The sequence below is a fragment of the Lynx canadensis genome, chromosome D2 (assembly GCF_007474595.2).
Source record: "Lynx canadensis isolate LIC74 chromosome D2, mLynCan4.pri.v2, whole genome shotgun sequence".
Taxonomy (NCBI): Eukaryota; Metazoa; Chordata; class Mammalia; order Carnivora; family Felidae; genus Lynx; species Lynx canadensis.
The window spans coordinates 33,232,254-33,256,978 of record NC_044313.2 but is presented as its reverse complement, the minus strand read 5'-3'; the positions used below and the strand labels follow the sequence as shown (position 1 = coordinate 33,256,978).

General features: G+C 40.8%; 2 protein-coding genes across 2 annotated transcripts in view; one reads left to right on the top strand and one right to left on the bottom strand.

Moving 5' to 3' along the window:
• PLCE1 (phospholipase C epsilon 1) overlaps positions 1-17,883 on the top strand; it is a 197,143-nt gene extending 179,260 nt beyond the window's left edge. The window contains 7 exon segments of the mRNA XM_030334220.1: positions 768-896; positions 3,170-3,379; positions 7,536-7,694; positions 10,067-10,282; positions 10,620-10,813; positions 13,374-13,387; positions 16,625-17,883. Coding sequence (XP_030190080.1) covers positions 768-896; positions 3,170-3,379; positions 7,536-7,694; positions 10,067-10,282; positions 10,620-10,808 — 903 coding nt within the window. The 3' untranslated portion in view covers positions 10,809-10,813; positions 13,374-13,387; positions 16,625-17,883.
• An 852-nt stretch (positions 17,884-18,735) lies between these two features.
• The window catches only part of NOC3L (NOC3 like DNA replication regulator), a 31,037-nt gene continuing 25,047 nt past the window's right edge, over positions 18,736-24,725 (bottom strand). The window contains exons 18-21 of the mRNA XM_030335027.2: positions 24,195-24,323; positions 23,204-23,301; positions 20,420-20,504; positions 18,736-20,115 (exon numbers count right to left, since the gene is read on the bottom strand). Of these exons, the coding sequence (XP_030190887.1) occupies positions 19,987-20,115; positions 20,420-20,504; positions 23,204-23,301; positions 24,195-24,323 (441 nt within the window). The 3' untranslated portion in view covers positions 18,736-19,986. The remainder of the gene's footprint in view (positions 20,116-20,419; positions 20,505-23,203; positions 23,302-24,194; positions 24,324-24,725) is intronic.

The following is a 24,725-nucleotide window of genomic DNA, read 5'->3' as shown; positions in this document are numbered from 1 at the left end:
TTCCTCCAAACCTGGGATCTGCCCCCTCCTCTGGGTTCCCAAGGAACTTAGCATACTGCTGACAGTTGTCCATTTTCTTTTCTGATTCATTCCACTGGGTGCCCTTGAGGGCAGGGATAAGGTCCTCTTTCTAGGATAATGTCCCAGGGCCAGACATAGTGTCCGATTCACTATCAACTCTCCATAAATGAATTTTGTATTTTGAGTGAATGAATATATCTTAATATACAAAATGCTCAAAAGTTGTGAGTTACACACCTCCCCAGCTCTTCCTAAAACAGAAATACTTTTCATATTATACTTATCTGTGTGCCTGGGCAGAGAGTGCTCTAAGCCTGGAATAGTCTATCATCTTACCAACCAAAATTCTAACCCAAGGCCCTGAGAAGACAGGGAACTCAATAGACACTGTTGAAGGTCAGTTCATAAGTAAGGACTAACATACACTTCAGATAATACCAGTCTCCTAATTATGATGGAAAGAGTCACTTTCCATTTATTTTAAATAAATAAATTTTAAATAAATAAATAAATTAGTATTTTGGTGGTATGCTGCTAATATCCTCACTAGACTGTTAAGGAAGATGCACCATTGCCTCTTCAGCGACAAACAGAAGTATCAGGTTGTAAAAGAATGGTCTTCTTTTGCATTTACATGTCCCTCTACAGACTTCTAAGAACTAGTACTTGTGTACTGAATATAGCCTAGAAATAACATGAGAATGAGAATGAGAATGAATGAGAAACCATGTGGTCTTCCTTGACAGATGTTTAATTCAGAAGAAAGAAAATGTTTGCAGGCTCACAGAGTCACGGTGCATGGGGTCCCAGGTCCAGAGCCCTTTACTGTTTTCTCCATAAGTGGAGGCACCAAAGCAAAGCAGCTTCTCCAACAAGTAAGTCCACTGAGGCCATGGTTGGGAGAATCCATCATCTAATATGTATGGAGGGGTGTGTGTGTGTGTGTGTGTGTGTGTGTGTGTGTGTGTGTGTAAATGCAGGTGTAAGCATACACACACACACAAAAGTCCATGTTGATGATATGCCTTTTGATTATTTGTGTAATTCAACACTGAGATCCACCATAAGAATGATCTGGGAGGTCATGGTACCATTAGATAAGCTAACCTACAGAGAGAGACAGAGCATGAGCAGGGGAGGGTCAGAGAGAGAGGAAGACACAGAATCCAAATCAGGCTCCAGGCTCTGAGCTGCCAGCAAAGAGCCTGATGTGGGGCTCAAACTCATAAACCATGAGATCATGACCTGAGCCAATGTCAGTCACTTAACCGACTGAGCCACCCAGGCGCCCCTAGAAAAGAATTTTTAACAAGTCTTCAAACACATAAGAAAACACTAGGCTCAAGATGGATCAGGACCAAAATGAGTGGCTTTCCAATCGTGTATTCTTTCCCTCTAAGGCTAGACCCGGGCCCCATCTTTCTTCTTAATGTGGAGCTTACTAATCAGTCAGAATTTGCACACAAGCTGAATGAAGTTTGTCGTCCTAGGAGTTAGATCAAGTTTTTAGAGCATCAGGATGGACGGCGGCCAAGAAGACATTGCTTCAGCCCCTCTAGCCTTAGGCCTTTATCTGCATGTTGGGCAGCCCCATTGTCCCCCTTCCCCTGGCACTTGATCTTAACCCTTGAGGTCCTACCCCTCTGGTAGTGCAAAGAGGCCCGCAGGGCCTGACCCAGGAGGATGAGAGCCTGTTACCCCAAAACCTGCAGCAGCATCACTGGCCTAAGTCCCCTCATGTGGTGCCGCTTCTGCTCGGGATCGCCCCCAGAGATCCCTGTGGCTTTCTGTAGGCAGGGACACCCCCCCCCCCCCACCAGGAGGACGTGTGAGAGTGAGAAAGCCAGAAACCAGGCAGCATCCGGAGGGGGCAGCTCCTTAAATGGACAGACAGCCCCATGTGTAACGTCTTTTCTCTTCACACTGGAAGCCCCACCTCGGATTGACACAGTGACCTAATATCCTTGCAGCACCGACTACAGACCAAGTGCTGGGGTGAAGGGAGCTGCATCTTCCTGATAATCTTCTGTCCTCACCGTCCTCGGTTCATTCCACTTTTCCTCCAGGCCAGATGAAGTAGTGCCAAGTGTGGACTCTAGGAGTTGCATCACTGGCGGGGGCGAGGAGAAGGGTGCTTGCCTAATCCAGACCAGACGGTGGCAACCTTCTCTGTCCCCACTTGGAGTGGAATGTGCAGTCAGTAACTTATAGGAGTGTGATGGTAACTGGCGTTTATTGAGTTCTCGTATGTGCCAGTGTTATGCTTTCTAACCAGTGCCTCAATCATGAAACGAAATGAGGAGGTTGTTACTCTTAACTGTTCCCATTTTATGGATGGGGAAACTGAGTCTCTAAGGGGTTAAATATCTTGTCCAACACCTCACAGCCAGTAAGTATTAAAGGCAGACCTCAGACCCAGGTCTGTCTGGCTCCAGAGCCTTGTCCCAGCCACTCTGACCGCCTGGGTAAGTAACCAACAAAGAAAAACAAGCTTGTAGGCACAGTGTCAGGACTTAATTGGAAGGAGAATTCCCAGGAACTTAGATAAGATGAGATTAGAAGACAAGTATTTCTAACATGAGAAAAAGACATGGTGCTGGTAAAAGCTATGCTAGGTTCTTTGCCATTGGTCCTGTGTTACAAGATTACAGAGAGCTAAATTCATGGATTGAGAAGCGTAAAGTCTGTAATTCAGTAGAAGCTCTCATTCCAGCTGTGGGAAAAATAGTTATGCTGTCTGGGGATTATGAATAAATTGTGTCGTTGCCCAGAATGAACATAAACAATCCTTCTTGGACATAAGAGAGTTCTTAGGTCTTCCAAAAAGAATTATTCAACACTGCAGAGTAAGTTTCACTTATAAATTACACATCAGACCTATGTAAACACCGTGAGAATAGGTTTCTTTTGTGTGTGGGTGTGTGTGTGTTTTATTCAAGTATAGTTAACATACAGTGTTATATTAGTTTCAGGTTTCTATACAGGACTCAGTGCTCATCAGGATAAGTATAGTCTTTAATCCCTAGTTCCTATTTCACCCATCCCCCACCCACCCACCCACCCACCTCCCCTCTGCTAACCATCAGTTTGTTCTCTGTACAAAACTGGCTTATTTTGAATTAAAGTTTTGCCTTTGCTTTTTCTTTAGATTCTGACCACTGAACAAGACACCAAACCTATCATCACAGACTATTTTTTGATGGAAGAAAAATATTTTATATCTAAAGAAAAGAATGAATGCAGGAAACAACCGTTCCAGAGAGTCATTGGTCCAGAGGAAGAGATTATGCAGATTTTAAGCAGCTGGTTTCCAGAGGAAGGATATGTTGGCAGGATTGTCTTAAAAACCCAGCAGGAAGTAAGTGTGTCTCACACCGTAACAACTCAGGGTGTGATTAACCACCTCACCACTGGCCACCTCCCTCGATTCAGAATTTATCATTGCAACCTGATTTATGTTATTCTTCTTAAGTAAATGGGGAGAAATGATTTTATTCTTCTGCACTTATTCAGAATGTTATCTCTAAGTTACAGAAATTCAGTCTAAAAACCATCTCTTGTAAAAGAAAGGGAGCAAGAATTCAAAGGATTCCTCATGCTTGTCATCAACTGTGGGTCCAGGCTTTGGTTTATATGCGAAAAGCATTGTCATAAGGGTCACAGGACCGTGTCATGCTAGTCCCATTGGTATTTTACATTTGGGAATTGGTTGCCTTCTTGTTCGTGCCTGTTAAAGTTTTAGCTGATAAAAAGTTCTGTGTTTTTAGGTAGAACAGTAGTTCTTTGAAAATATTCTGAAACTTCACACAAAGCATTCTCTCAGCCTTGATCAGAGTTAGTAAGAATTTACGTTATGTTCACTAACATTCCTGTGATCATTCGCATGAAGGAAAATAATATAGCGACTTCCTGTCAGCTCTACATTGATTAGTTCCTTTTCAAGTTTGTGGATGGAGTACTGATTTTTTTTTTTTTTTTTTTTTTTTTTAATAAACGGTTAAGAGCCCACTAACTTACCGCCATTTTTTTAAATGACATAAAGTCACTGCTCCACCATAGATGTTCAGGCCTCATGATATGTCAATAATGAGGGAGTGGAGTCAATTCAACAATTAGATTAAACAAATATTTATTGAGCATCTAATACATGCCAAGCCCTGTTCTGGGCACACGATCTATCTTCTCCTTTGGGACATGTAATAGAGCTTGGTTGGTAAAATGCCCATTGGTGATCCATGATGTTGGGACAGTGGAGATGATAAAGAGCCAGTTTTCAGCGTCATGTGCCACTTTTTCACTCTGCACCGAACTGTGAACATGGCCTGCATCGTACTCCACAGACCTCCAACATCTGCTCTGGGAACCACAGCCACTGCCTTTCTTCCTAACCTTGCCTTAGACCATAAAAGGACACTCCAGTTAAGCAAAGAAATGTAATCGTCTCCCCAACCTCCTCTCCCTATAAGACATACACATTGCAAAGGCAGGTAATGAGCAGTTCTGATGATAATAGCTTTATGAGAAAATATCAGAGGCCTTAGCTGGACTTTTGAAGCCTTCTTCAGTTTCTCTCTAAATTTTTCTGTATTTTTTCTCGTTGACTTGCCTCATTCTTTAGCTACATGTAAAAAAATGTCCTCTAAGTGATAAGGTCAGCAAGCGAATTTTCAAACCATATATTTGCATAATGATTTACCGTGTTCAAAGTTCTCACTACTTTTTTGAATGATCTCATGAGGTAATGGAAACCATTTCGCACATAGGAAATTGAGGTTCACAGAGGTTAAATCGTGACAAAGTGAGAAGTAGAAAGAACTCAGGTCTGTGGCTTTGAAGGTCAGTGTCCTTGCCCCATCCTGTGCTGCCAAGGCTGGTGATGCGTCAGCCTTCCTGGACCATGGCACCCAGCACTGTGGGGGCAGTGGGAGGCAGTGAGCAAGAGGGAACGTGGGCAGGCTCTTGAGTGTCTTATAGTTAGAAGGGCTGGGGAGGTTAAGAATGCCCATATGCAACTTAAGGTGTATATGAAAACAGGCTATAGAGACCTCAGGAATAAATACTTAACAAGGGCTAGTGGATGAGAAGCATTTTGAACAATAAGGGGAATGAGTTAGAAGGGAAGGCTAACAAACATGTTCTGATGGGGAGAATACAGCAAACTCTCCTGTCTGTGCCTTGGTGGAGAAGAGATTTTTGAAATGACTGACATGTATCTCCAAAGATAACAAATCACATTTAATGTGTCTCAGGTGACCTGGTGCATCGTGGCACACACATACATACTCACTGACTGAATAAATGAATTCAGCAATTATTGAATGCAAGCAGACACTAGTATAGTTGATAGATCTGGGCTCTATGTATTTCCATTTATTTCATTCTGTGGAACTAGTAAGATAAATAAGCAATTTTCCCATATATTCAGAGTCCCCAAACTGTTATCCATGACCTCTGATCTCTCCTCCTTGCCTGCCTTTTATAGTTTTCTTGTCTTCTAGGTTCTCAAGCTGTCAGGATCACATCTTCCTGTGGTCAGTATGCCTTCCTATGACACCTGCTGGATTTGAAATCAGACAGACCTGGCTCTGCCACAAATTAAATGACCTTGGACAGCTCATTTAACTTCTGTAAACCTCTGTGCCCTAATTTGTAAATCTGTGATTGAAAAAGATTAACATGAGCCTCATGCCAAACATAGAGACAATATGTAGAAAAATGCTTAGTAAGCTGTAAAGAACTGTAAGTGAGGACTGTTGTTCTGGTCATAACCTGTGCCTTCTAATGGGGCAGAAAACTCCCTAAAAATAAATAAGTTCTGAGAGAGGCTCTGAGGAGGTCTCTTAAAAGTAATGTTTATTGCATAGTTATTGAGATATTTTATGTGTCCATTAGAACTTTTTTGTTTTCATATTTGCTTGCTTCCTGGTTTTCAAGATACGGATTATAAATTATGTCAGATGAATTACCACCCAACCCCACTCTCAGACTGGTTAAATATATCATGGTCAACACAATGACATATTACACAGCTAAATCTCTAATAATTGACATGAAATGAACACCACAATCTTTTAAGTGGGGAGGAAAAAACAAGTTGCAGAACATTATATGGAGTACAATCTCAGTTTATGTAATAAAAATGGACAGTAACTCTCCCCTCCCAACACCCCTAATATAACGGATGGGGTCCAAAAACATCAGTCATGAAAATTTTAGGGACCATGATTGTATGATTAATGATATGACTGGGGTGAGCCTGTGGGGCCAGAAGCTCCTGCAACCCAAGTCCTTTCTGGTCCTGGTTGCAGTTTGGCGCCACCTGGTGGCAGTTATCCATTCTGCCTCAGTATCAAAGGGGACAATTCTGGATCCTATGGCTGGCTGGCTGGAACCTCCAGGATAGTTAGTGACAACGATTCTTGGATTTTTCTTGGATTAGTTAGGACCATTTCAGTCATTTCAGTGGCTTGACCTGAGATCAGGCTAGGAGAATGCTGGAATCGAAGGACTCTCCTGCTAAATGCTCTCTTCCTGAGATGAGGTTGCCTCTTCCCCTTCAGACCTCCCCCTTGCAGAAGATAACTGTAAGCTAATAGGGCTAAAAAAAGGGGGGCGGGGGAGCCATTTGACAATCATATTATATCTAAATTCACATAATTCCAGGGTTTCATAGTATATATGTATTCACATATACAAAAATATATGTGTACATTCATAGCAGATGTTTAGAAGCATATATAACCTAACAACAGTGGTTTTTTTGTAGGGAATGAGATGAGACACAGAAGGGAAAAAGTTGATAATGGGAAAAGCTTGGCTTTTTATTGATCTATTTCTATACTGTTTGAAAATTTTTAATGATACATATGCCTATAGATATATCTAAATATATATTTTATATATATAGCTCCATGTGTAAAATTTGCTAAAAGCCAATTAACCTGATGACCAATTCTCATAACTACTGAGAATTTTGTCAACATTCGTTTCAGTGTGACCTACCTCCAGCCATTGGTTCCGCCTTTCCGCTGTAGTTCCTGTTCTTCCAGCCTGGCTGAATGCCAGTTTGCACATTTCATTGTTCAGATCTCCAGCATTTCTTAAATGCTCAAGGCCTGTGTAGGGCATGAACGGGCTTTCTCCTAAATGTAATTTACTGTGTTCTTATTTGACTTTTAATATTTGGCAAAATGGTGTATTGTCCTTTTCCAAATTTGTCTACAGTTGACTGGGACTCAAAATCCACTGGCAGTAGGAGCAGATCTTTGGCTTATTTTGAGCCAGGTCCTTATTAGTCTGTCAATATCAGCAAAAATACCCACATTACTTTCTTCCTCTCAGAAGATACGTATATCCTTTAGAATAGTTTATGAAATATTAACTAGTGTATGAAATATAAAGCTAAGATATAGTTTCCACATTGCCAAGATATAGCTCACATTTTTGCTAGGTTTTTCTTTTTTACTCTACATCATCTTACCATTTACTCACACTTTTCATCTCTTTAAACACAGAACCTAGAAGAGAAAAGCATTGTTCAAGATGACAAAGAGGTGACCTTGAGCTCAGAGGAGGAGAGTTTCTTTGTTCAAGTGCACGATGTTTCTCCAGAGCAACCTCGAACGGTCATCAAAGCACCCCGTGTCAGCACCGCACAGGACGTCATTCAGCAGGTGATACCCTCTCCCTTGTTTGCCTCAGTCAGCTCCTCAGTGTAAATCACTAGGACAAATCTGATGTCAGCTCATTTTATGAGTGAAGTTCTAGAACAATAGGGATCTGAAGAGGGAGAGTGTGCCTCTTACAGTTGGAAAATACTAGTTCATTCCTTCAGCAGACACTCACCTAGTATCTACCATGAGTCTGGCTCTCTGTGAAGTGTTGATAACAGATTGAGGTAGGAACTCCACAGAGTAGTAATTTTATTGCCCCAGACATGCCTAAGCCAATCCTAAAGACTATCTCTCAAAGATCCTACAGAAGACATGCTGGAGGCCTTCTCTGGCCCTTTCCCTCCTCTAAGTCATACTTCTTGGTGCACATGGTTTCAGAGAACTATACTTCCTTCCTTCAAGCTTTGTAATGGTTTGTGTTTATTAAACACCCATTTGAGAAGTGGTATAGCATAATGGTTAACAGCACAGAAGACTCTAGATCAAATTACTCCAGGTTCAAACCCCAGCTCTACTTTTTAAAAAATTTTTTAAACTTATTTTTAAAATTTACATCCAAATTAGTTAACATATAGCGCAGTAATGATTTCAGGAGAATTTAGTGACTCATCACTTACATATAACACCCAGTGCTTATCCCAACAAGTGTTCTCCTTAATGCCTCTTGCCCAATTAGCCCATTCCCCCACCCACAACCCTTCCAGTAACCCTTGGTTTGTTCTCCATATTTACGAGTCTCTTACGTTTTGTCCCCCTCCTTGTTTTTATATGATTTTTGCTTCCCTTCCCTTATGTTCATCTGTTTTGTCTCTTGAAGTCCTCATGAGTGAAGTCATATATTTGTCTTTCTCTAATTTCGCTGAGCATAATATCCTCTAGTTCCATCCATGTTGTTGCAAATGGCAAGATTTCATTCTTTTTGATTGCCAGGTAATATTCCATTGTGTGTGTGTGTGTGTGTGTGTGTGTGTGTGTGTGTGTGTGTGTGTACACATCACATCTTCTTTATCCATTCATTCATCAATGGACATTTGGGCTCTTTCTATATTTTCGCTATTGTTGATAGTGCTGCTCTACACATTGGGGTGTATGTGCCCCTGTGAAACAGCACTCTGGTATCCTTTGGATAAATACCCGGTAGTGCAATTGACCCCAGCTCTAGTTCTTAGTGCCTCAGCTACAGTAGTGTGCTGGTAAACTGGCTCTCTTAAGGAAAAACAAAAAAGCTCCAACTGATTTTTTGTGTTTGCCAGTTTCTGTTGTGTGGATGCTCCCACCATGTCTGATTTCACTGGCCCGTTCCAGTTGGCTCCAGCACACTGTTTACCATGTGCTAAGTTACTACATAGATAACGTGGAGATAGTATAATAGTACTTTCCACCCAGAGTTGTTGTGACAGTGAAGTCAGTAAGTATCGGTAATGTGTATAATGCTCAGCACATGGCAAACACTACAGTGTTATTTGCTATTGTTGCATGATTATGTGGTTAATAATTGCCTCCTTAATAGAGTTTGAACTCCAAGAAAGCCCAGACATATGGGGGTTTTTTTGTTCATCTTTATCTCTCCAAAGGATAGTACTGTATCTGGGACACAGGAAGCCCTCACTAAACATTTGATGACTAAATAAACATGTAAGCGAAAGATGATCTCGTACTAAATGAGAAGTGAGGCCAGGTAAATAACTAAAATGCCTTCAACATCCAAGACACTGAGATGAAGAAGCAGCCTGGTGGGACAGAAAGGCTTCTGAAGGTCATGATTCTGTCTCTCATTGTCTGTGTGACCTTCATGTCTATGAGCTTTGGTGCATGTAGAAAATCCAGTGAAAGTCCTTATTCTAGCACTTATTAGTTGTGCATCCTTCGGAATCTGCTTAACCTTCATACATTTAAGCTTCCTTGTCTGAAAATGGGGTAATACCTAAATCATGGTCTGTTGTGAAGCTTTATCAGGTAATGCAAGAAAGCACGTTACAAGCTATAAGTACACAGATGTAAAATGAGGAATGATACGAGGCCATCTGAAAGATCCCTTCCTTCTCTAAACGTCTGTGACATTTTCCCCACCTTCAAGTCTCATTCAGAATGAATGCAAGTGTTGGAGATACTGTGTCTGTATTCAGTTGACTGTAATTTTTTTTTAATGTTTATTTATTTTTGAGAGAGAGAGACAGAGTATGAGCAGGGGAAGGGCAGAGGGAGAGGGAGACACAGAACCCGAAGCAGGCTCCAGGCTCTGAGCTGTCAGCACAGAGCCCGACGAGGGGCTCAAACTCACGGACCATAAGATCATGACCTGAGCTGAAGTCAGACGCTTAACCAGCTGAGCCACCCAGGCGCCCCTCAGTTGACTGTAATTTATCTTTCAGACCTTATGCAAAGCTAAGTATTCCTACAGCATCCTGAGCAATCCCAACCCAAGTGACTATGTGCTTTTGGAAGAGGTGGTAAAAGACACGACCAAGAAGTCTTCCACCCCAAAGTCCTCCCAGCGGGTCCTTTTGGATCAGGAGTGTGTGTTTCAAGCCCAAAGCAAGTGGAAAGGGGCAGGAAAATTCATCCTTAAGCTAAAGGAGCAGGTGCAGGTAAAGTTCAAAGTTCTTTTGCTCTCTTCACAAAGTATTTGCTATTCACAGCTCCACGGTAATCAAATTTGGGAGTTCGTGAAATCTTGAAGAAAGTTCCTGAGCCAAGGGATATAGTTGGGAGAAAATCATTTGGCTTCATTTTCACTATGTGAAAAGAAAGGTAGTCCCTACCACCCCTCCACGGGTAAGCAGTCCTGAAAGGGGTGTCCCTCAGCACTTCTTCCCAAAGCTCTACTTACTGGAGAGGAAGAGGAAAGGGTTCTAGGATAGCATGTCATGTGACTGAGGATCCCGGCTTTAACATACCAATGGAAGGTTCTTTTTTTTCCCACAGGCATCTCGAGAAGACAAAAGGAAAGGCATTTCTTTTGCAAGTGAATTTAAGAAGTTCACCAAGTCAACTAAACAACCCCGAGGACTCGCATCACCTTCTCAGGTCTTGGCCTCAGAAGGTGTCCAAAACAAGGAGGAGAAACCTATGGGCAGCTTGTCCTCCAGTGACACCATGGACTATCGACAATAACCAAGGTTGGCACGTTTTACCCGGGTAGACTTGAATCATCACACTATTCTGAAACGGGGACCAACTACTGTGTAAGGCCCAGTAGGAGGATGTCCCCTGAAGGCAGATAGGAATGGTACCTAAAAACAGGAAAAGACCTCTGCAGATTTATGTATAACATTTATAACTTTAGACTGCTGGGTTTGTAGATGGCCAGACGAAGGCCCTGAGAGGACAACCCACTTGCCCGACCTACTACATCAGCCTTATTTCATCAGACATAGAACTGCCTTAATTATTGCTCACGGTCCTGGACATTCTCAAAGGACTTCTGTGGGTCATTCAGCTCTTATTCCTTTGGATTTCTAGTTTCAGGTCCGTTTTAAGGTTTGATTTAGCCTCAACAACCTCACCTTGGTCTGCCTCAATTAAAACATTAAAAACCTGGCATCCAGGATGCGATGGTTAAAAAGAAAGCAAAATAACATAACAGCCTCTGTCTTGAAACTGCAGTAAATTAAGCCTTTGGTTGTCCGCCCACTGCTTGGCATTTACAGAGTAAACTTAGTTCTATCTTAAAACAAATTACCGTATATGGAACCCAAATTAAAAAGAAAAAAAGAACTTGAGGAAACCAGATTTTTTTTTCTTTTAGTTTGTTAATGAACCCAGGAATTAAAGCCCAGTTTTTGCCTGTGTCACTGTAGTTGTAAAATGAGACCGACGGCATAGTGAAGGCATTGCTGCTTACTTATACTGTAGAGGTTGATCGTCTGTCTTTATCACAATTAGGAATTTCTTATATTAAATTGGAGCTCACAATTAAAGACTTTATTGATACCTTTTGACAGGACCTAATTTGATTTATAATAGCACAAAAGAAGGCTCAATACACTGAGCCCGTATTTCTACATTTAAGAAGCTCTTAAAATAACCAGTGCCCCACACAACGCGTGCAAAGCTCTTCCAAAACAGCCAGGGCCAAACACAGGGAACACCCTCCTTCAGAATATCTGCGTATCCAGCTATTCTGAGGTTTGTTTAGGTTCTGTATGGAAAGGATCATCAGAAGGAACTCTCAGAACTACAGCAGCAAATCCCCATCAAATAGCATCGGACAATAGTGAATACACACAGAACGGCAAAGCCCTGACCTATGCCAGACTGAGAATGTTCAACACTCATTTTCTGTTGAGATACATCTGGAATCCTAATTTTTAAAAGTTCCAGGGGTGGGGTGCCTGGGCAACTCAGTTGATTAAGCGGCTGACTCTTGATTTCAGCTCAGGTCATGATCTCATGGTTCATGAAATCAAGCCCCACGTCAGGCTCTGCATTGACAACACAGAGCCTGCTTGGGATTCTCTCTCTCCCTCTCTCTGCACCTCCCCTGATGATGCACTCATAAAAAAATTTTTTTTTGAAGTTCCAGGGGCCTCTGGCTGGCACAGTTGGTGAAGCGCCCGACTCTTGATCTTGGGGCCGTGAGTTTGAGCCCCACGTTAGGCACAGAGATTACAATTAATCGATCAACACATACATACATACATTAGAAGTTCCAGACTCACTTTCTTTTTTGCCCCAGGACACTAAGACGACAGTGCCTTCTCCAAAAGCCAAGTGAGCTTTAGGACTAAGCATCAATGTTGAGCCTCCACAGCTGTTTAGAAGATGGCTTACCTTGGTAGTGGGTCTGTGAGCGTGACACTAAGGACAGTAATTAAAACCTAAAATATTGTTTTCCATGTCAAGAACTTAGCATCAAATAAATCATAGATGTGATGCTATACACACCCCTTATATTATAACCTCCACAGTGACAGTGGAATTATGCTCTGCACAATGGAGCCCTCACTGTGCCACAAGATTACAAGAAGTACATCGGAATATAGCTCCACTGGAAATCTGACTTAAAAAGAATAAGCTTGCTATAATGAGCATTATTAGGAGTAGGGGTGGGGGGTGATTTAGAGGTATGCCTTTGGACTATATTTTTCTGTAGCAAGCAAAATCATTGAGTTGACCTCAGCTTTACCTAAACTTGGGGAAGCTTCTCTTTAAAAACATCCATGGGTGCATCTATGGGAATATGTATCTCATGTTATAAACTCCTTTACAAATGGTCTCATGAGAAGAGACTTTTTGTGCTCGCAAGAAGACAAGTGTAGTGTTTTTGCTGCTTTCTGAGAACATAAGGTTTCATGTTACTTGTTCTAAAATTTTCACCCCTGAAGTTTTAAGAGTTACCCCTTAATAATTTCCACAATTATATACCTTACTCATATCTGAAATAATGCAGAGTTGAAGGACTTCCCCCTTGTAAAAAAGTTGAAATTTATTTGATTGTGATTACAAAAATCTTTCTAAAGAATGTGGTGTTCGGAACAGAAATAGGCTCATGTTCCACCACCCAGGAGCATCATGCTATGACACTGTGAGTTTATAGCAAATAGTCTCTCCTCCAAAACCAGCCACCAAAGCTGTGGGTTTCTGCCGGTTGAGTAACACTAAACCCTTGCTACACTGCAAATGTTTCTGTTCCTGCATTTTAAATATACTAACAAAGCTACGTATACAACTTTACAGGTGAAGACCTTTTGGTAAGAAGTTAAAGTCAAGAGTGAACATGGTGGAAACAAATACAATTTGCTTATTTTCATTAGACTTAAACTGGAAATTGAGGATTTCTGAACCGAAGCCTTCTTGACACATGATGTGAGGCCCATGCTGAGGACAAGCAAAATGGCAAGGGCTACCTACCAACCAATTCCTGATGAATGCAACAATGCAGCCCAGGAGATTGCCACTTTGCAAATGTCAGCAGTTGGGAAAAAAACATTGCTAAGCTCGCAATAACTGACTTAGAACAAGGGTCAGCAAACTTTGTCCATAAAGGGCCAGATGGTAAACATTTTAGGCTTTAAGGGCCATATGGTCTCTGTAGCAATTACTCAGCTCGCCTGTTACAGTGCAAAAGCAGCCATAGATGATCTATACGTGAATGAGCATGGCTGTATTCCAATGAAACTATTTACAGACACTGAAATCACAGTTTCACATAATTTTCACATCACAAATAATCCTCTTTGGGGTTTTTTCCAATCAGTTAAAAATGTAAAAGCTATTCTTAGTTCAAGAGCCATACAAACACTGGCGGCAGGCTAGATCTGGCCCAGGGCCATAGTTTGCTGACCTGACTTAGGAAACTGGCAACAAGAGCCACAGAGGTCTGAAAACAAGCGAGGTTAGTCATACAGTTCATGGCGGACAATTGGAAGCTTTAGGGCATTGCGAGTGTAAATATGTCCTGTAAGATTCATCACAAAGTAATTTGATTTAGTTTCTATATTGTGCACCATAGTGGACTCTTCTTTACCATTTCTTTTTACATACAGAATGATGTTGGGTTTTTTTTAAGTTTATTGCTTATGTATTATTCACAGATTATTCCACTTTTGGTTTTCACAAATTGAATTTAGAATGATGTACAAATTAGTATCTTCTGAGCTGTGACATCTTAACAAAATATTTAACATTTCTTAAAGTAAAAGTAGACTGAGTTGGTGTTCAAATTTATTTATTTTGCAAGGTTTGTACTGACACTGTACTTATATATTTATTATACATCGCTTTCTTGATATTGCTTATAGATTTAGAAGTATTAGTGGTTCTAGCTCACTATTTGAAGACAAATCTCCTAAAAAAAAAAAAAAGAAAAAAAGTATGCTCTGAATATCTGACATGGGCCAGAATTTCATGCAAAAAAAAAAAGCTTCATTTTCATTTCTAATTGAAGAGCTATTGATCCAAGTCATAATTGCCACTCAAGGTAAATTATCTTTAAAATCTTACTGCATAAAACTATAACGTAAGTATAAAAGATTTTTACTCTCAGTATGAAGCAAATTATGACTTTTAAAATGCAATGTGTGCCCCTCTGAAGCAAAATCCAAATTTTATCTTTCTGCTGATATTAAAATTTTTTCTTCAAATTATAAAACAAAGTCCTAACCTTTTGAGAAGTTCTTTTTATGCCAATTGTAAAAATGAATAACATGGTCCCCAGTTCTTTGCATACTCTAAAATCAGAAGTGTTAAAAGTATACCACACAGGGGCGCCTTGGGTGGCTCAGTCAGTTCAGCATCTGCCTTTGGCTCAGGTCATGTTCTCACGGGTTGTGACTTCGAGCCCCACATTAGGCTCCGTGCTGACAGTGCAGAGCTTGTTTGGGATTCTCTCCCTCTCCCCTCTCTCTGCCCCTTCCCTACTTGCTCACACACTCTCTCTCTCTCTCTCAAAATAAATAAAAACAAACTTAAAAAAAAAAAATCACACCATACAGCTTTCACATTATTGGAAGTTCGTACTCAAAGCCTTAATGCTAGAGCAGTGACCACTTGCTTGTCGACAGAATTCAGGCTATTCCAGTTTGATGGAGTTTGCACAGTGCTACAGGTTTCTTTTCAAATAATCTATAATAAATGCACAGTACTGCCCATTAAAAAAAAAAAAAAAACATTCCAGGAACACGTTATCATGCTTCTATAAATCTGGCATCTTTTCTTCTGGTTTGGCATACCGTGTATTGCAAACTGAATTACTGGCCTAACTGGCTAGAGTCAAAATGAAAACCCATGCAGAGATGAGATGACTGGTCTCTCTAGGTTTTATCACTTGGCCTTGATTCTAAGCTCCAGCCCCACCTCACCCCCATCTTTAACATAGTTCATTTGGCTGCAGAACAGAATCGGCAACTTCCTGAGACTGAAGTGAGACCACGTCTCACAAGTGAATATATTGCCTGTACTGAACCCTACTTGATTGTTCAGTTCCTTTTGAGGTGAAAGCACATCCTCTATTTGAGTCTTTGGGACTTCAGGAAGGACACATTGCTCAAAACGTAAAGCATCTATTCTATTACAACTAACCAAAACAACCTGGTGTTTGCCGAAAATACAAAATTTTTATTTTAGTTTATCTGAACCATAGAGTTATGATGGCATACCAAATGAAAGAAATTACCCTATTTAGAATAAATCAAAAATGGCCACCCAGACTGTACCCATTAACACTTCATACTTTCCATACTACTAAAAATCTGGGTAGCAAACTTTTATCAGTAAGTTGATATGGAAAGGAATCTAAATAGGAGCTCCTGGGTGGCTCGGTTAGTTAAGTGGCCAACTTTGGCTCAGGTGGTGATCTCGCAGTATCTGTCTTTGTGGGTTCGAGCCCCAGGTCAGGCTCTGTGCAGACGGCTCAGAGCCTGGAGCCTGCTTCGGATTCTGTGCCTCCCTCTCTCTGCCCCTACCCTGCTCATGCGCGTATGCTCTCTCTCTCTCAACATAATAAACATTAAAAAGAAAAAAAGAACCTATTTATGCAGGTTAGGTTTATTACAAAGTTTGGAGGAAAAGTATTTGAAGACGCTTCACTAAAAGCAGAGGAACATGAGTTGTGTTACTCTGTATGGTGATGCCAGCTTTACAGAATATACAGAGCTGATGAGAAAGGATTAGGTAAGAAACCAACTTGATCAGTGATGCTGAAAGAAATAGACTAACTTCCTCTCGGTCACCTGTTCATCTGGAATTGGTTGTTTTACAAAATAATAGAAGGTTACATGAGGTTGTTAAGGAAGCCAGGGTAAGTTTGAGGGCAAATTTGTAGGAAGTAACAATACTATTTGGGCGGAAAGTGCCCTCTTGAGGGAACCTTCTTTTCATGTCATCCTTTGCAAGTAAGTTATTTATAAATTCTCCAGTTGGGGGTATATAGTTGCAGCTACAAGTGAGTTACAGTGCCTGTTTTTAATTAAAGTTACTTTCTTACAAAGGTCTCCCATCTCAATGGCTCCGGAAACACTGGAGGCTCTTTAAGGAAGCGGGCCCCCTGCTGCCACACACCCACTCCTTCCTCAAACTACATCTTCCCCTTCCTCTGCTCTTCCCCTCTATCCAGTACCTCTGCAGATCTGTCCTCCTCTGCCTGGACAACCATAGGCCTTGCTTAATTCTGACAAGTAACAGAGATTGCATTCTGCCTGGAAAAAACTGAATTGACTTGCCCACACGATACTCCACAACTCGGCCACACCAAGAGAAGAGTAGGATCTTCCTGGCTGGTGTCGGATCTCCAACTAGGCGGAGTGGGAGGCAGCCCACAGCCTACGTGCTCTCCAGACGGCTGCCTCGGACCCCTCGCAGTTGCTTCTCTTACATAAGCGTCAAAGTAACAAGAGGTGAACACCTGGACCCTCCGGAAAGTTATTAGAAAACAAAGATTGCCTCTTACACCAAGTCCAGCACCCATGATATGGGGCACTGTCAACAATTTATGTGTTCTTGGCCATCTCTAAGTATCAACTTCCTGAAAGGAATCTTTGGCTGATGGCTAAGGATTTGGACATGGGATGACCTGAAATGAGTGTTTTTGAAATACTGACTCTCCATGATTACCAAGCTACTCATTCATATACATCTCTTAGATCCAAAATATACTATGCTCAAGCAGACCATCAAGCAGGTCTCTGAAACCTTTCCTAAGTCTCTGAACTTTGAAATAATTCACTCTGACACTGAATTGGGTAATGTTGCATTTTTTTTCATGTTGTGTGAATGATCTGACTTAACATGCAGGACCCTGGAAGACTGAAGCTGTGTCTTACACTCGTTATTATCCCACTTCACTTTTAAGTGCTTAGCACAGTGCTAAGCACATAGTAGGTGCTCGATATTGGTCTAGTTAAAAATATATTAAGGCTGTAAGCTTGTTATAGCCTCAGGATGTGTGTGTGTGTGTATGTTACTATGATATTTAGTTCTGAAAATGAAACTCATCAACACAGGCCATGAAAGTTTATGCACAAATAGATTTCATTCTCAAATTCATAAAGGGTATTCAAATACTAGATGTGTAATTTTATGGTCCCACTGTGATTCTCTGTATGTGTAACTACAAAGTTAAAAGCATAATACAAGTGTGAAATAGTTCATGAATTTCTACTTCAAAATTGATTTTTCACCTAAACTAGTTTCTCCTGCCAAAGTGAAATATAAATGTATTTGTATATGTTTGGAAAATAAATGATTTGTGACATGCATTGGTCATTTGTGCTCTGATGGGGAAAGACCATGTGGTCATCCAAACATCTATTCATAACGTTTCTGGACTCTGTTTTATATCTAAAATGTGGTTTAAAAGCAAATATTTATATATTAAATTGTACATTTTCATTAAATAATCAAGCCTACAAAAAAACACTTTTTAAAATCACATAAGAATATGCTATATATATATAAACATACACACACACGCGCGCGCACGCTGAAAGATAACATGCACTGTTGAGCAGATATCCCCCATTAAGCTGGAATAATAAAGGCAATTTCTATTTTCATTTATTTCATGAGGGAAAAAAAGGGCTTTAAGCTCTAGAACAAAGGAACTGGCTTCTATAGTTTCAAAGACATAGAAGATCTATTTAATTGGGAATGCTGTACATTTTATTAAATTCTCACATCACAAGAACAGGAAGCAGAAGGGTACCTGGCTGGCTCAGTCAGTAGAGCATACGGCTCTTGATCTCAGGTCCATGAGTTCGAGCCCCATGTTGGGTACAGAGATTGCTTAAATAAAGAGAGAGAGAGAAAGAAAAGAAAAAAGAAAAAGAAAGAAGGAAAGAAAGAAAAGAAGAGAAAAGAAAAGAAAGAAAAAGAAAGAAAGAAGGAAGGAACAAACAAACAGGGGCTCCTGGGTGGCTCAGTCAGTTAAGCATCTGACCCTTGATCTCAGCTCAGGTCATGATCTCATGGTTCATGAGACCAAGCCTCACGTCGGGGCTCTGCACTGACAGTGTGGAGCCTGCTTGGGATTCCCTCTCTCCCTCTCTCTCTGCCCCACCCCTCTCACTCTCTCTCTCAAAACAAATTAAGGAAAAAAAAAAAATAGGAAGCAGAAAAAAGCAGCTGTTTTATTTAATTATTCACAATAAAGAATATTTATAACCTGGTTGTAATAAAAACTTATTTCAGAGGTCATTCCTAGAATATGACAGTATCTTAGGTAAAATATTGTTTAATTATATTCATAAAGAAGAGGATCGTATCTGTACAAAGGGAGAGGAGGAGCTGGAGGAGGGTAGGAAGAGGAGGAGAGGGTGGAAGAGGAAGAAAAGAAGAAGAAAAGCCCTTCAATAGGCACCATTTATCCTTAAACAGAGTCAAGTCTTAGACTTGGTTTTTCCACCCAGGAGTCCTTCCCCCATCACCCTCCAGAGCACATCAGAAAATGCAAAGAACTTTGAAGAGATTAGAGTCACATTCAAACTTTCATTGCAAGTAGCCATAATGAACACTCTCATTCTTTTTTTAAAAGATCGAATTAGATTACTTCTTGAAGTGTATCATCCAACAAGAGCCAATGAACTTGGTGTCCAATTTCAAACTATTTTCTCTTTTTCTCAAAAATCTTTATAAAAATATACTCATTCAAATATAGAATTCTTATTTTCATCTATAGTGTTCCAAAAAATATATATTTACTTCATTAGAAAGCGTTTTGGTCAGGACGCCCAGGTGATTCAGTCAGATGAGTGTCTAACTCTTGATTTCGGTTCAGGTCATGATCTCATGGGTCTGTGGGATTGAGCCCCACATTGGGCTCTGCACTGACAGCAGGGAGCCTGCTTAGGATTCTCTCTCTCCTTCTCTCTCTGCCCTTCACCTGCTCGCTCACACGCTCTCTCTCTCTCTCCCCCTCCCAAAATAAATAAACATCAAAAGGAAAAAAAAAAGAGTTTTGGTCATAAAGAGTAGCTGAATGGTATAAAGCAATCTCACGGTCTTGATTTTTCTGCACTCTATGCCCTCATTTTAATCTAGCAACTGTAATTCAATTAAGTTCACTTCAAAGTTTTTTTTTTAACTATAACTTAAGATGTATATTAAGTTTTAAAAAGGCAACATCATTAAGAAACTTCCAAATATGGGGGTAGGGGGCTCTCAATTCTCCTTTCTTAATGACATTTTCAGAATCTGGGCAGAACCCTGTGCCATGCAAAGGGTAACTCTTCCACCTCTGTTAATTTTCTTAGGAAGCTTCCCTTATGTAAAGAGAATGTCCTAAATTAACAATATGTCTCTATGTGCATCTAAACAAACACAAATATGCAAGAAAGCCCATGGACACTTCACTCTTCTACCTCCGCAGTGATGTTGTCGAATATCTGAAATCCAGAGGCAAGTGAGTAGCAACTTCACTGCAATGTCTTTTGATTAGTTGATTTAAATCTTCATTCAAAAATGCATCCCCTTGTAAAACTTCATCCTGCAAAAATATTAAAAGTAACTCATATTAAAAGTTCTAAAAGCCAAGCTGTGAGCAAAATTAAAAATGGTGACACCTGACCCCAAGCCAACATGTGCCGGGTCTTGGACATCTCCTGTACTGAACAAAACGGTCTCAGGACTGTCTCCACAGAATCCCAACCCCACAGATCTAGCCTACCATCAACTCCTAAACATGAGAGGAAAAAAAAGTACCTATAACACAAGCAAGTTGGAATCAGTTAATAAGAGACATCCTTAGTTTTTATTTCATCTTTTAAAAAAACATGAAAAGTATCACATACCTTCCTTTTGGAACTTGAAGACTGAACAGGAGGATTGAATGTCATTGCAGCCATGCTGTAAGTCTCAAAAAGTTCTGTAGCAGATCTATAATCACAGAAGAAATGTAAAGACATCACCATACCCGTGTAACTTGAAAATAATTAGACTGTACCCAAAGAGAAGCACGCATTATTCTAAACCCATATAGTGAGGGACAACCTAATTTTGCTCTTAAAACCAACAAACTCATGTAAAATAAACCCTAAATTCCCATGTAATGACAATGTTATCCAACTAAATCCACCTCAGAGAGGTCTGGTGTGCATTGAGAAATACAAGGCTGGACAAAAGACAAGGCCGAGCAGAAGACCTCCAGCTCAATGTGATCAAATCCCAACTCAACCACAGTTACGTGAACAATATGCAACTAAGTCATGGGGGTCCAGAGAAGTGAAGCACAGTGTTACCCTCCATTGCTTTCAAACAGCTCAATCTTTCAGTTACTGGCCTAGATTAAATGTCCATACCCATGGCTGTCCATGAATGCTTACTGATTTGGGGTTGGTTTACATTCTCTGAAGGAGATTGGGAAGGGCCTGCAACAGTCACATCCCAAGCTCCACCCTCCAGGGCAAGACCACCAGGAGTCTCCTTTCTCAAGCTTTTGGGATAAACCCACCCTTCGTCTTCCTCCAGAGAAGGACATTTCTGGCACAAATGAGGCAAACGTTCAAAGTCTCTGACAAAAACATGCCATAAAAGGAACATGAATAAGAAAACTGACAAATAATTGTTTTCTCCTTTCTCTCCCTTTTAGAAAAGGCTGGGGGCACTTGGGTGGCTCCGTCAGTTGAGCATCCAACTTCAGCTCAGGTCATGATCCTAAGATGCATGAGTTGGAGCCTCACATCAGGCTCTCTGCTTGTCAGCAGAGCCCGCTTCGGACCCTCTGTCCATTCCCATCTCTCTGCCCCTCCCCCATTCGTTCTCTCTCTTTCGAAATAAACTTTAAAAAAAATAAAAACTGGGGTGCCTCGGTGGCTCGGTGGGTTAAGCGTCCAACTTCTGCTCAGCTCATGATCTCGCAGACTGTGAATTCGAGCCCCACGTCAGGCTTGGTGCTGACAGCTCAGAGCCTGGAGCCTGCTTCCAATCCTGTGTCTGCCCCTCCCCAGCTCATGCTCGGTCTCTCTCTCTCTCTCTCTCAAAAACAAATAAACAGAGTGGGAGAGAGCCAAAGCATAAGAGACTGTTAAAAACTGAGAACAAACTGAGGGTTGATGGGGGGGGGGGGGGGGGTGGGTATTGAGGAGGGCACCTTTTGGGATGAGCACTGGGTGTTGTATGGAAACCAATTTGTCAATAAATTTCATATATATAAAAAAATAAAATAAAAAAAAATAAAAGCACGTTTTAAAAAAGGAAAAAAACAAAAAACAAAAAAACAAATAAACATTAAAAATAAAATTAAAAATAAAAAACAAGGCTGGAGGACAGGTGGGAAGTATGAGGGAAAAAAAAAGCAAACGGCCACTTTATCATTTAATAAGACCAAAAGTTATCTTTAGTCTACCCAGAGGGAAAAGCATTCATGGAAAACTACAGAGTTTATGTCTCATTTAGAAGGGAGGAAGCAGCTGATTTCTGCCATGTAAAAATACAGATCTATTTTGCCAAATCTCCCAGTACTTCAAGGAGCCGGAAATTTTATTTTTAGGTGAATTCCTCTAATATTTAAAATATAGCAAATAATTCCATTTTTGTTTAAACTGTGAAGAGGCCAGAACATCAGTCTGCTGACCTCCTGATCATTTGTCTGTGATCTCCAAATTAAAGAAACCAGTGGGCTGCAAATGAGAAAAATTTATAGCAAAATATTAATTCTGAGTGGTGGGTATATTACAAAGGCATCTTTTATGTCTTATTTTCTTATAATTCAAGTATTGCCTAATTTTGTAGGGAAAGAGGTAATATTTTTTTCAACTTTTCTGTACTTCCGAAATTTTTCAGAGTAAGAAGCTGGAAAAGCAACTTCTCCTGGCAGGACCCTATTCCCCATCTGGAGTGCACGACAAATGCTGGGAGTGGCGGCAGGTCACGACACACTACACAGAGATGACCGTGAGGTGCAAGAGAGAAACTGCCGCCCCGCTTGAGTGCCAGTGTCACAAAGCACTTCTTTTCTCTCATTTCTCCCTTTCTGGCCCTAGCAGGACCAGCCAGGAGGGGGCAGAAAGAAAAGGAATCTCTCTGTGGTTGGACTCATGGATCTTCTCATAGAGCAAGTATGGCATTACCTATAATGTGCGTCAGGCATGTATTTTCACTACTCTACTTACCTGGATGTGCGAAACTTCTTTTTTTTAGAGAGAGAGAGACAGAGACAGAGAGAGAGAGAGAGAGTGTGAGTGGGGAGAGGGGCAGACGGAGAATGAGAACCTTAAGCAGGCTCCATGCTCAGTGCGGAGCCCGACATCATGACCCTGGGATCATGACATGAGCTGAAATCAAGAGTCAGACGCTCAACCAACTGAGCCACCCAGGCACCCCATGTGAAACTTTTTAGAACCAAAAAAAATGTTAACTGATCACCAAAAACGAACTAACAAAAACACGCTAACAAAACCCACAGGCGACATGTTTTCTCCTTGGAACAATTCAGAAATATGAAGTGAGACCAAATCCCCATCAACTGGCACTTTGTATTTGAAAATCTATTACTTTATAGAGCAGACTTCTCATAAGAAAGAGCACTCGACTGCAATGTGTAGTCTGATAAAAAGGCAGTGCTGACTACTAAATACCTCCGGCTCAACTCTGGTTTGAGCGCTTCCGAGCCTTCAGAAGGTGCTCCGGCGATCAGGTGAGCTGCAAATCTCTGCACAATGGGATGGTAATGTCTCTGAAGGGCAAGAACAACCACGTTTTGCACAGGTCAGTACTTTATATAAATTATAGCACTAGCTGCAGTGAAGATTTTCCTTAATAAACACTATTTTTTAAATCATATATATATGTAATTCACAATAAGCACATCCCAACAGAAAAAATACTCTCTTTGCTCAGAGGACAACATAAATCTGTTTGATGACCAAGTTACCACTGACATACCTTAGTCTTGCTTTTACAGTATGAAAACAAAAAAATCAAAAAGCAATTTCTCTTCTAGAGTGAAAAAAGTTCGTTTACAACAGGTTTCCTGAAACATTTTGCTCCAAGCCTCCTCCTATGCATCTGCACCATGAGATCACAACACAATGCGGCCCTCTTGAAACTGGGGTGATGTCAGAGTCTCCTCAGGTCGGACCCAATATAGACCTTCCGTTCTGAATAGTGTTGGGGAAAGACTGCAGTAAACCTTCTAAACCACACCCCCAAACTGTCATTTTCTGCTTCCTTAGAAAACGTACCTCAACATCTTAAAGAATAGTAAGAGCAAAGTGAAATGTAGACTATTAAAACAGGAATCCTAGGGGCGCCTGGGTGGCTCAGTCAGTTAAGTGGCCGACTTCAGCTAGGTCATGATCTCGTGGTCCGTGAGTTCGAGCCCCTCATCAGGCTCTATGCTGACAACTCAGAGCCTCTCTCTCTCTGCTCATCCCCTGCTTGCGCACTCTCTCGCGTGCGTGCTCTCTCTCTCTCAAAAATAAACATTAAAAAAAATTTAAAAAAATTAAAAAACAGAAATTCTACAAAAGGCCATGCCAGAAAAAAATATACAGAGGACTCTGGCAATCGTAACTACTTGGGGAAACACTGAAAAACACTGATCACATGAAAAAAGGCCATTCTTACCCGGAGTGCATGCAATTCCCAAAGAGCCGTGTTCTGGGCGTTACAGTACTCAGGTTCATCCAGTTCAGGAAGGAAAACCCCACTTCCCTGAGATTCATTGTCAAGCAACAAATCTGTTTTTGGGAAAGTCTGCAAAAATGTCACATAAAAAGAACTAATGAAATTAGTCTTAGTAAAGAATGTTATTGGGGTTCTGTACTTTTCTCTGTATTGAAATTTATTTTGATTTTATGCTTATAGAAGAGCTATAAGAACATGTACTTTACAGCTACATTTGTACGGACACAAAAATGTGTCCATCAACAGTGTTTAAAGAAAACACGCAGAACAATAATGTACACTATAAAAAAGCTGTGTTGTCTGTGTGCATGTGGCGTGTTTATATATGAATGAAAGTGTCTGCTGGAAGGACCCACCAAATGGTAAAAATAAGTGATCTCTGAAGAGTGTCAACAGGGGTGAGAATGCTTTCCTTTTGTAATTTTATGTACTTCTTTTCTCGCTGGATTTTGCCATTTTGCTGTTATTACA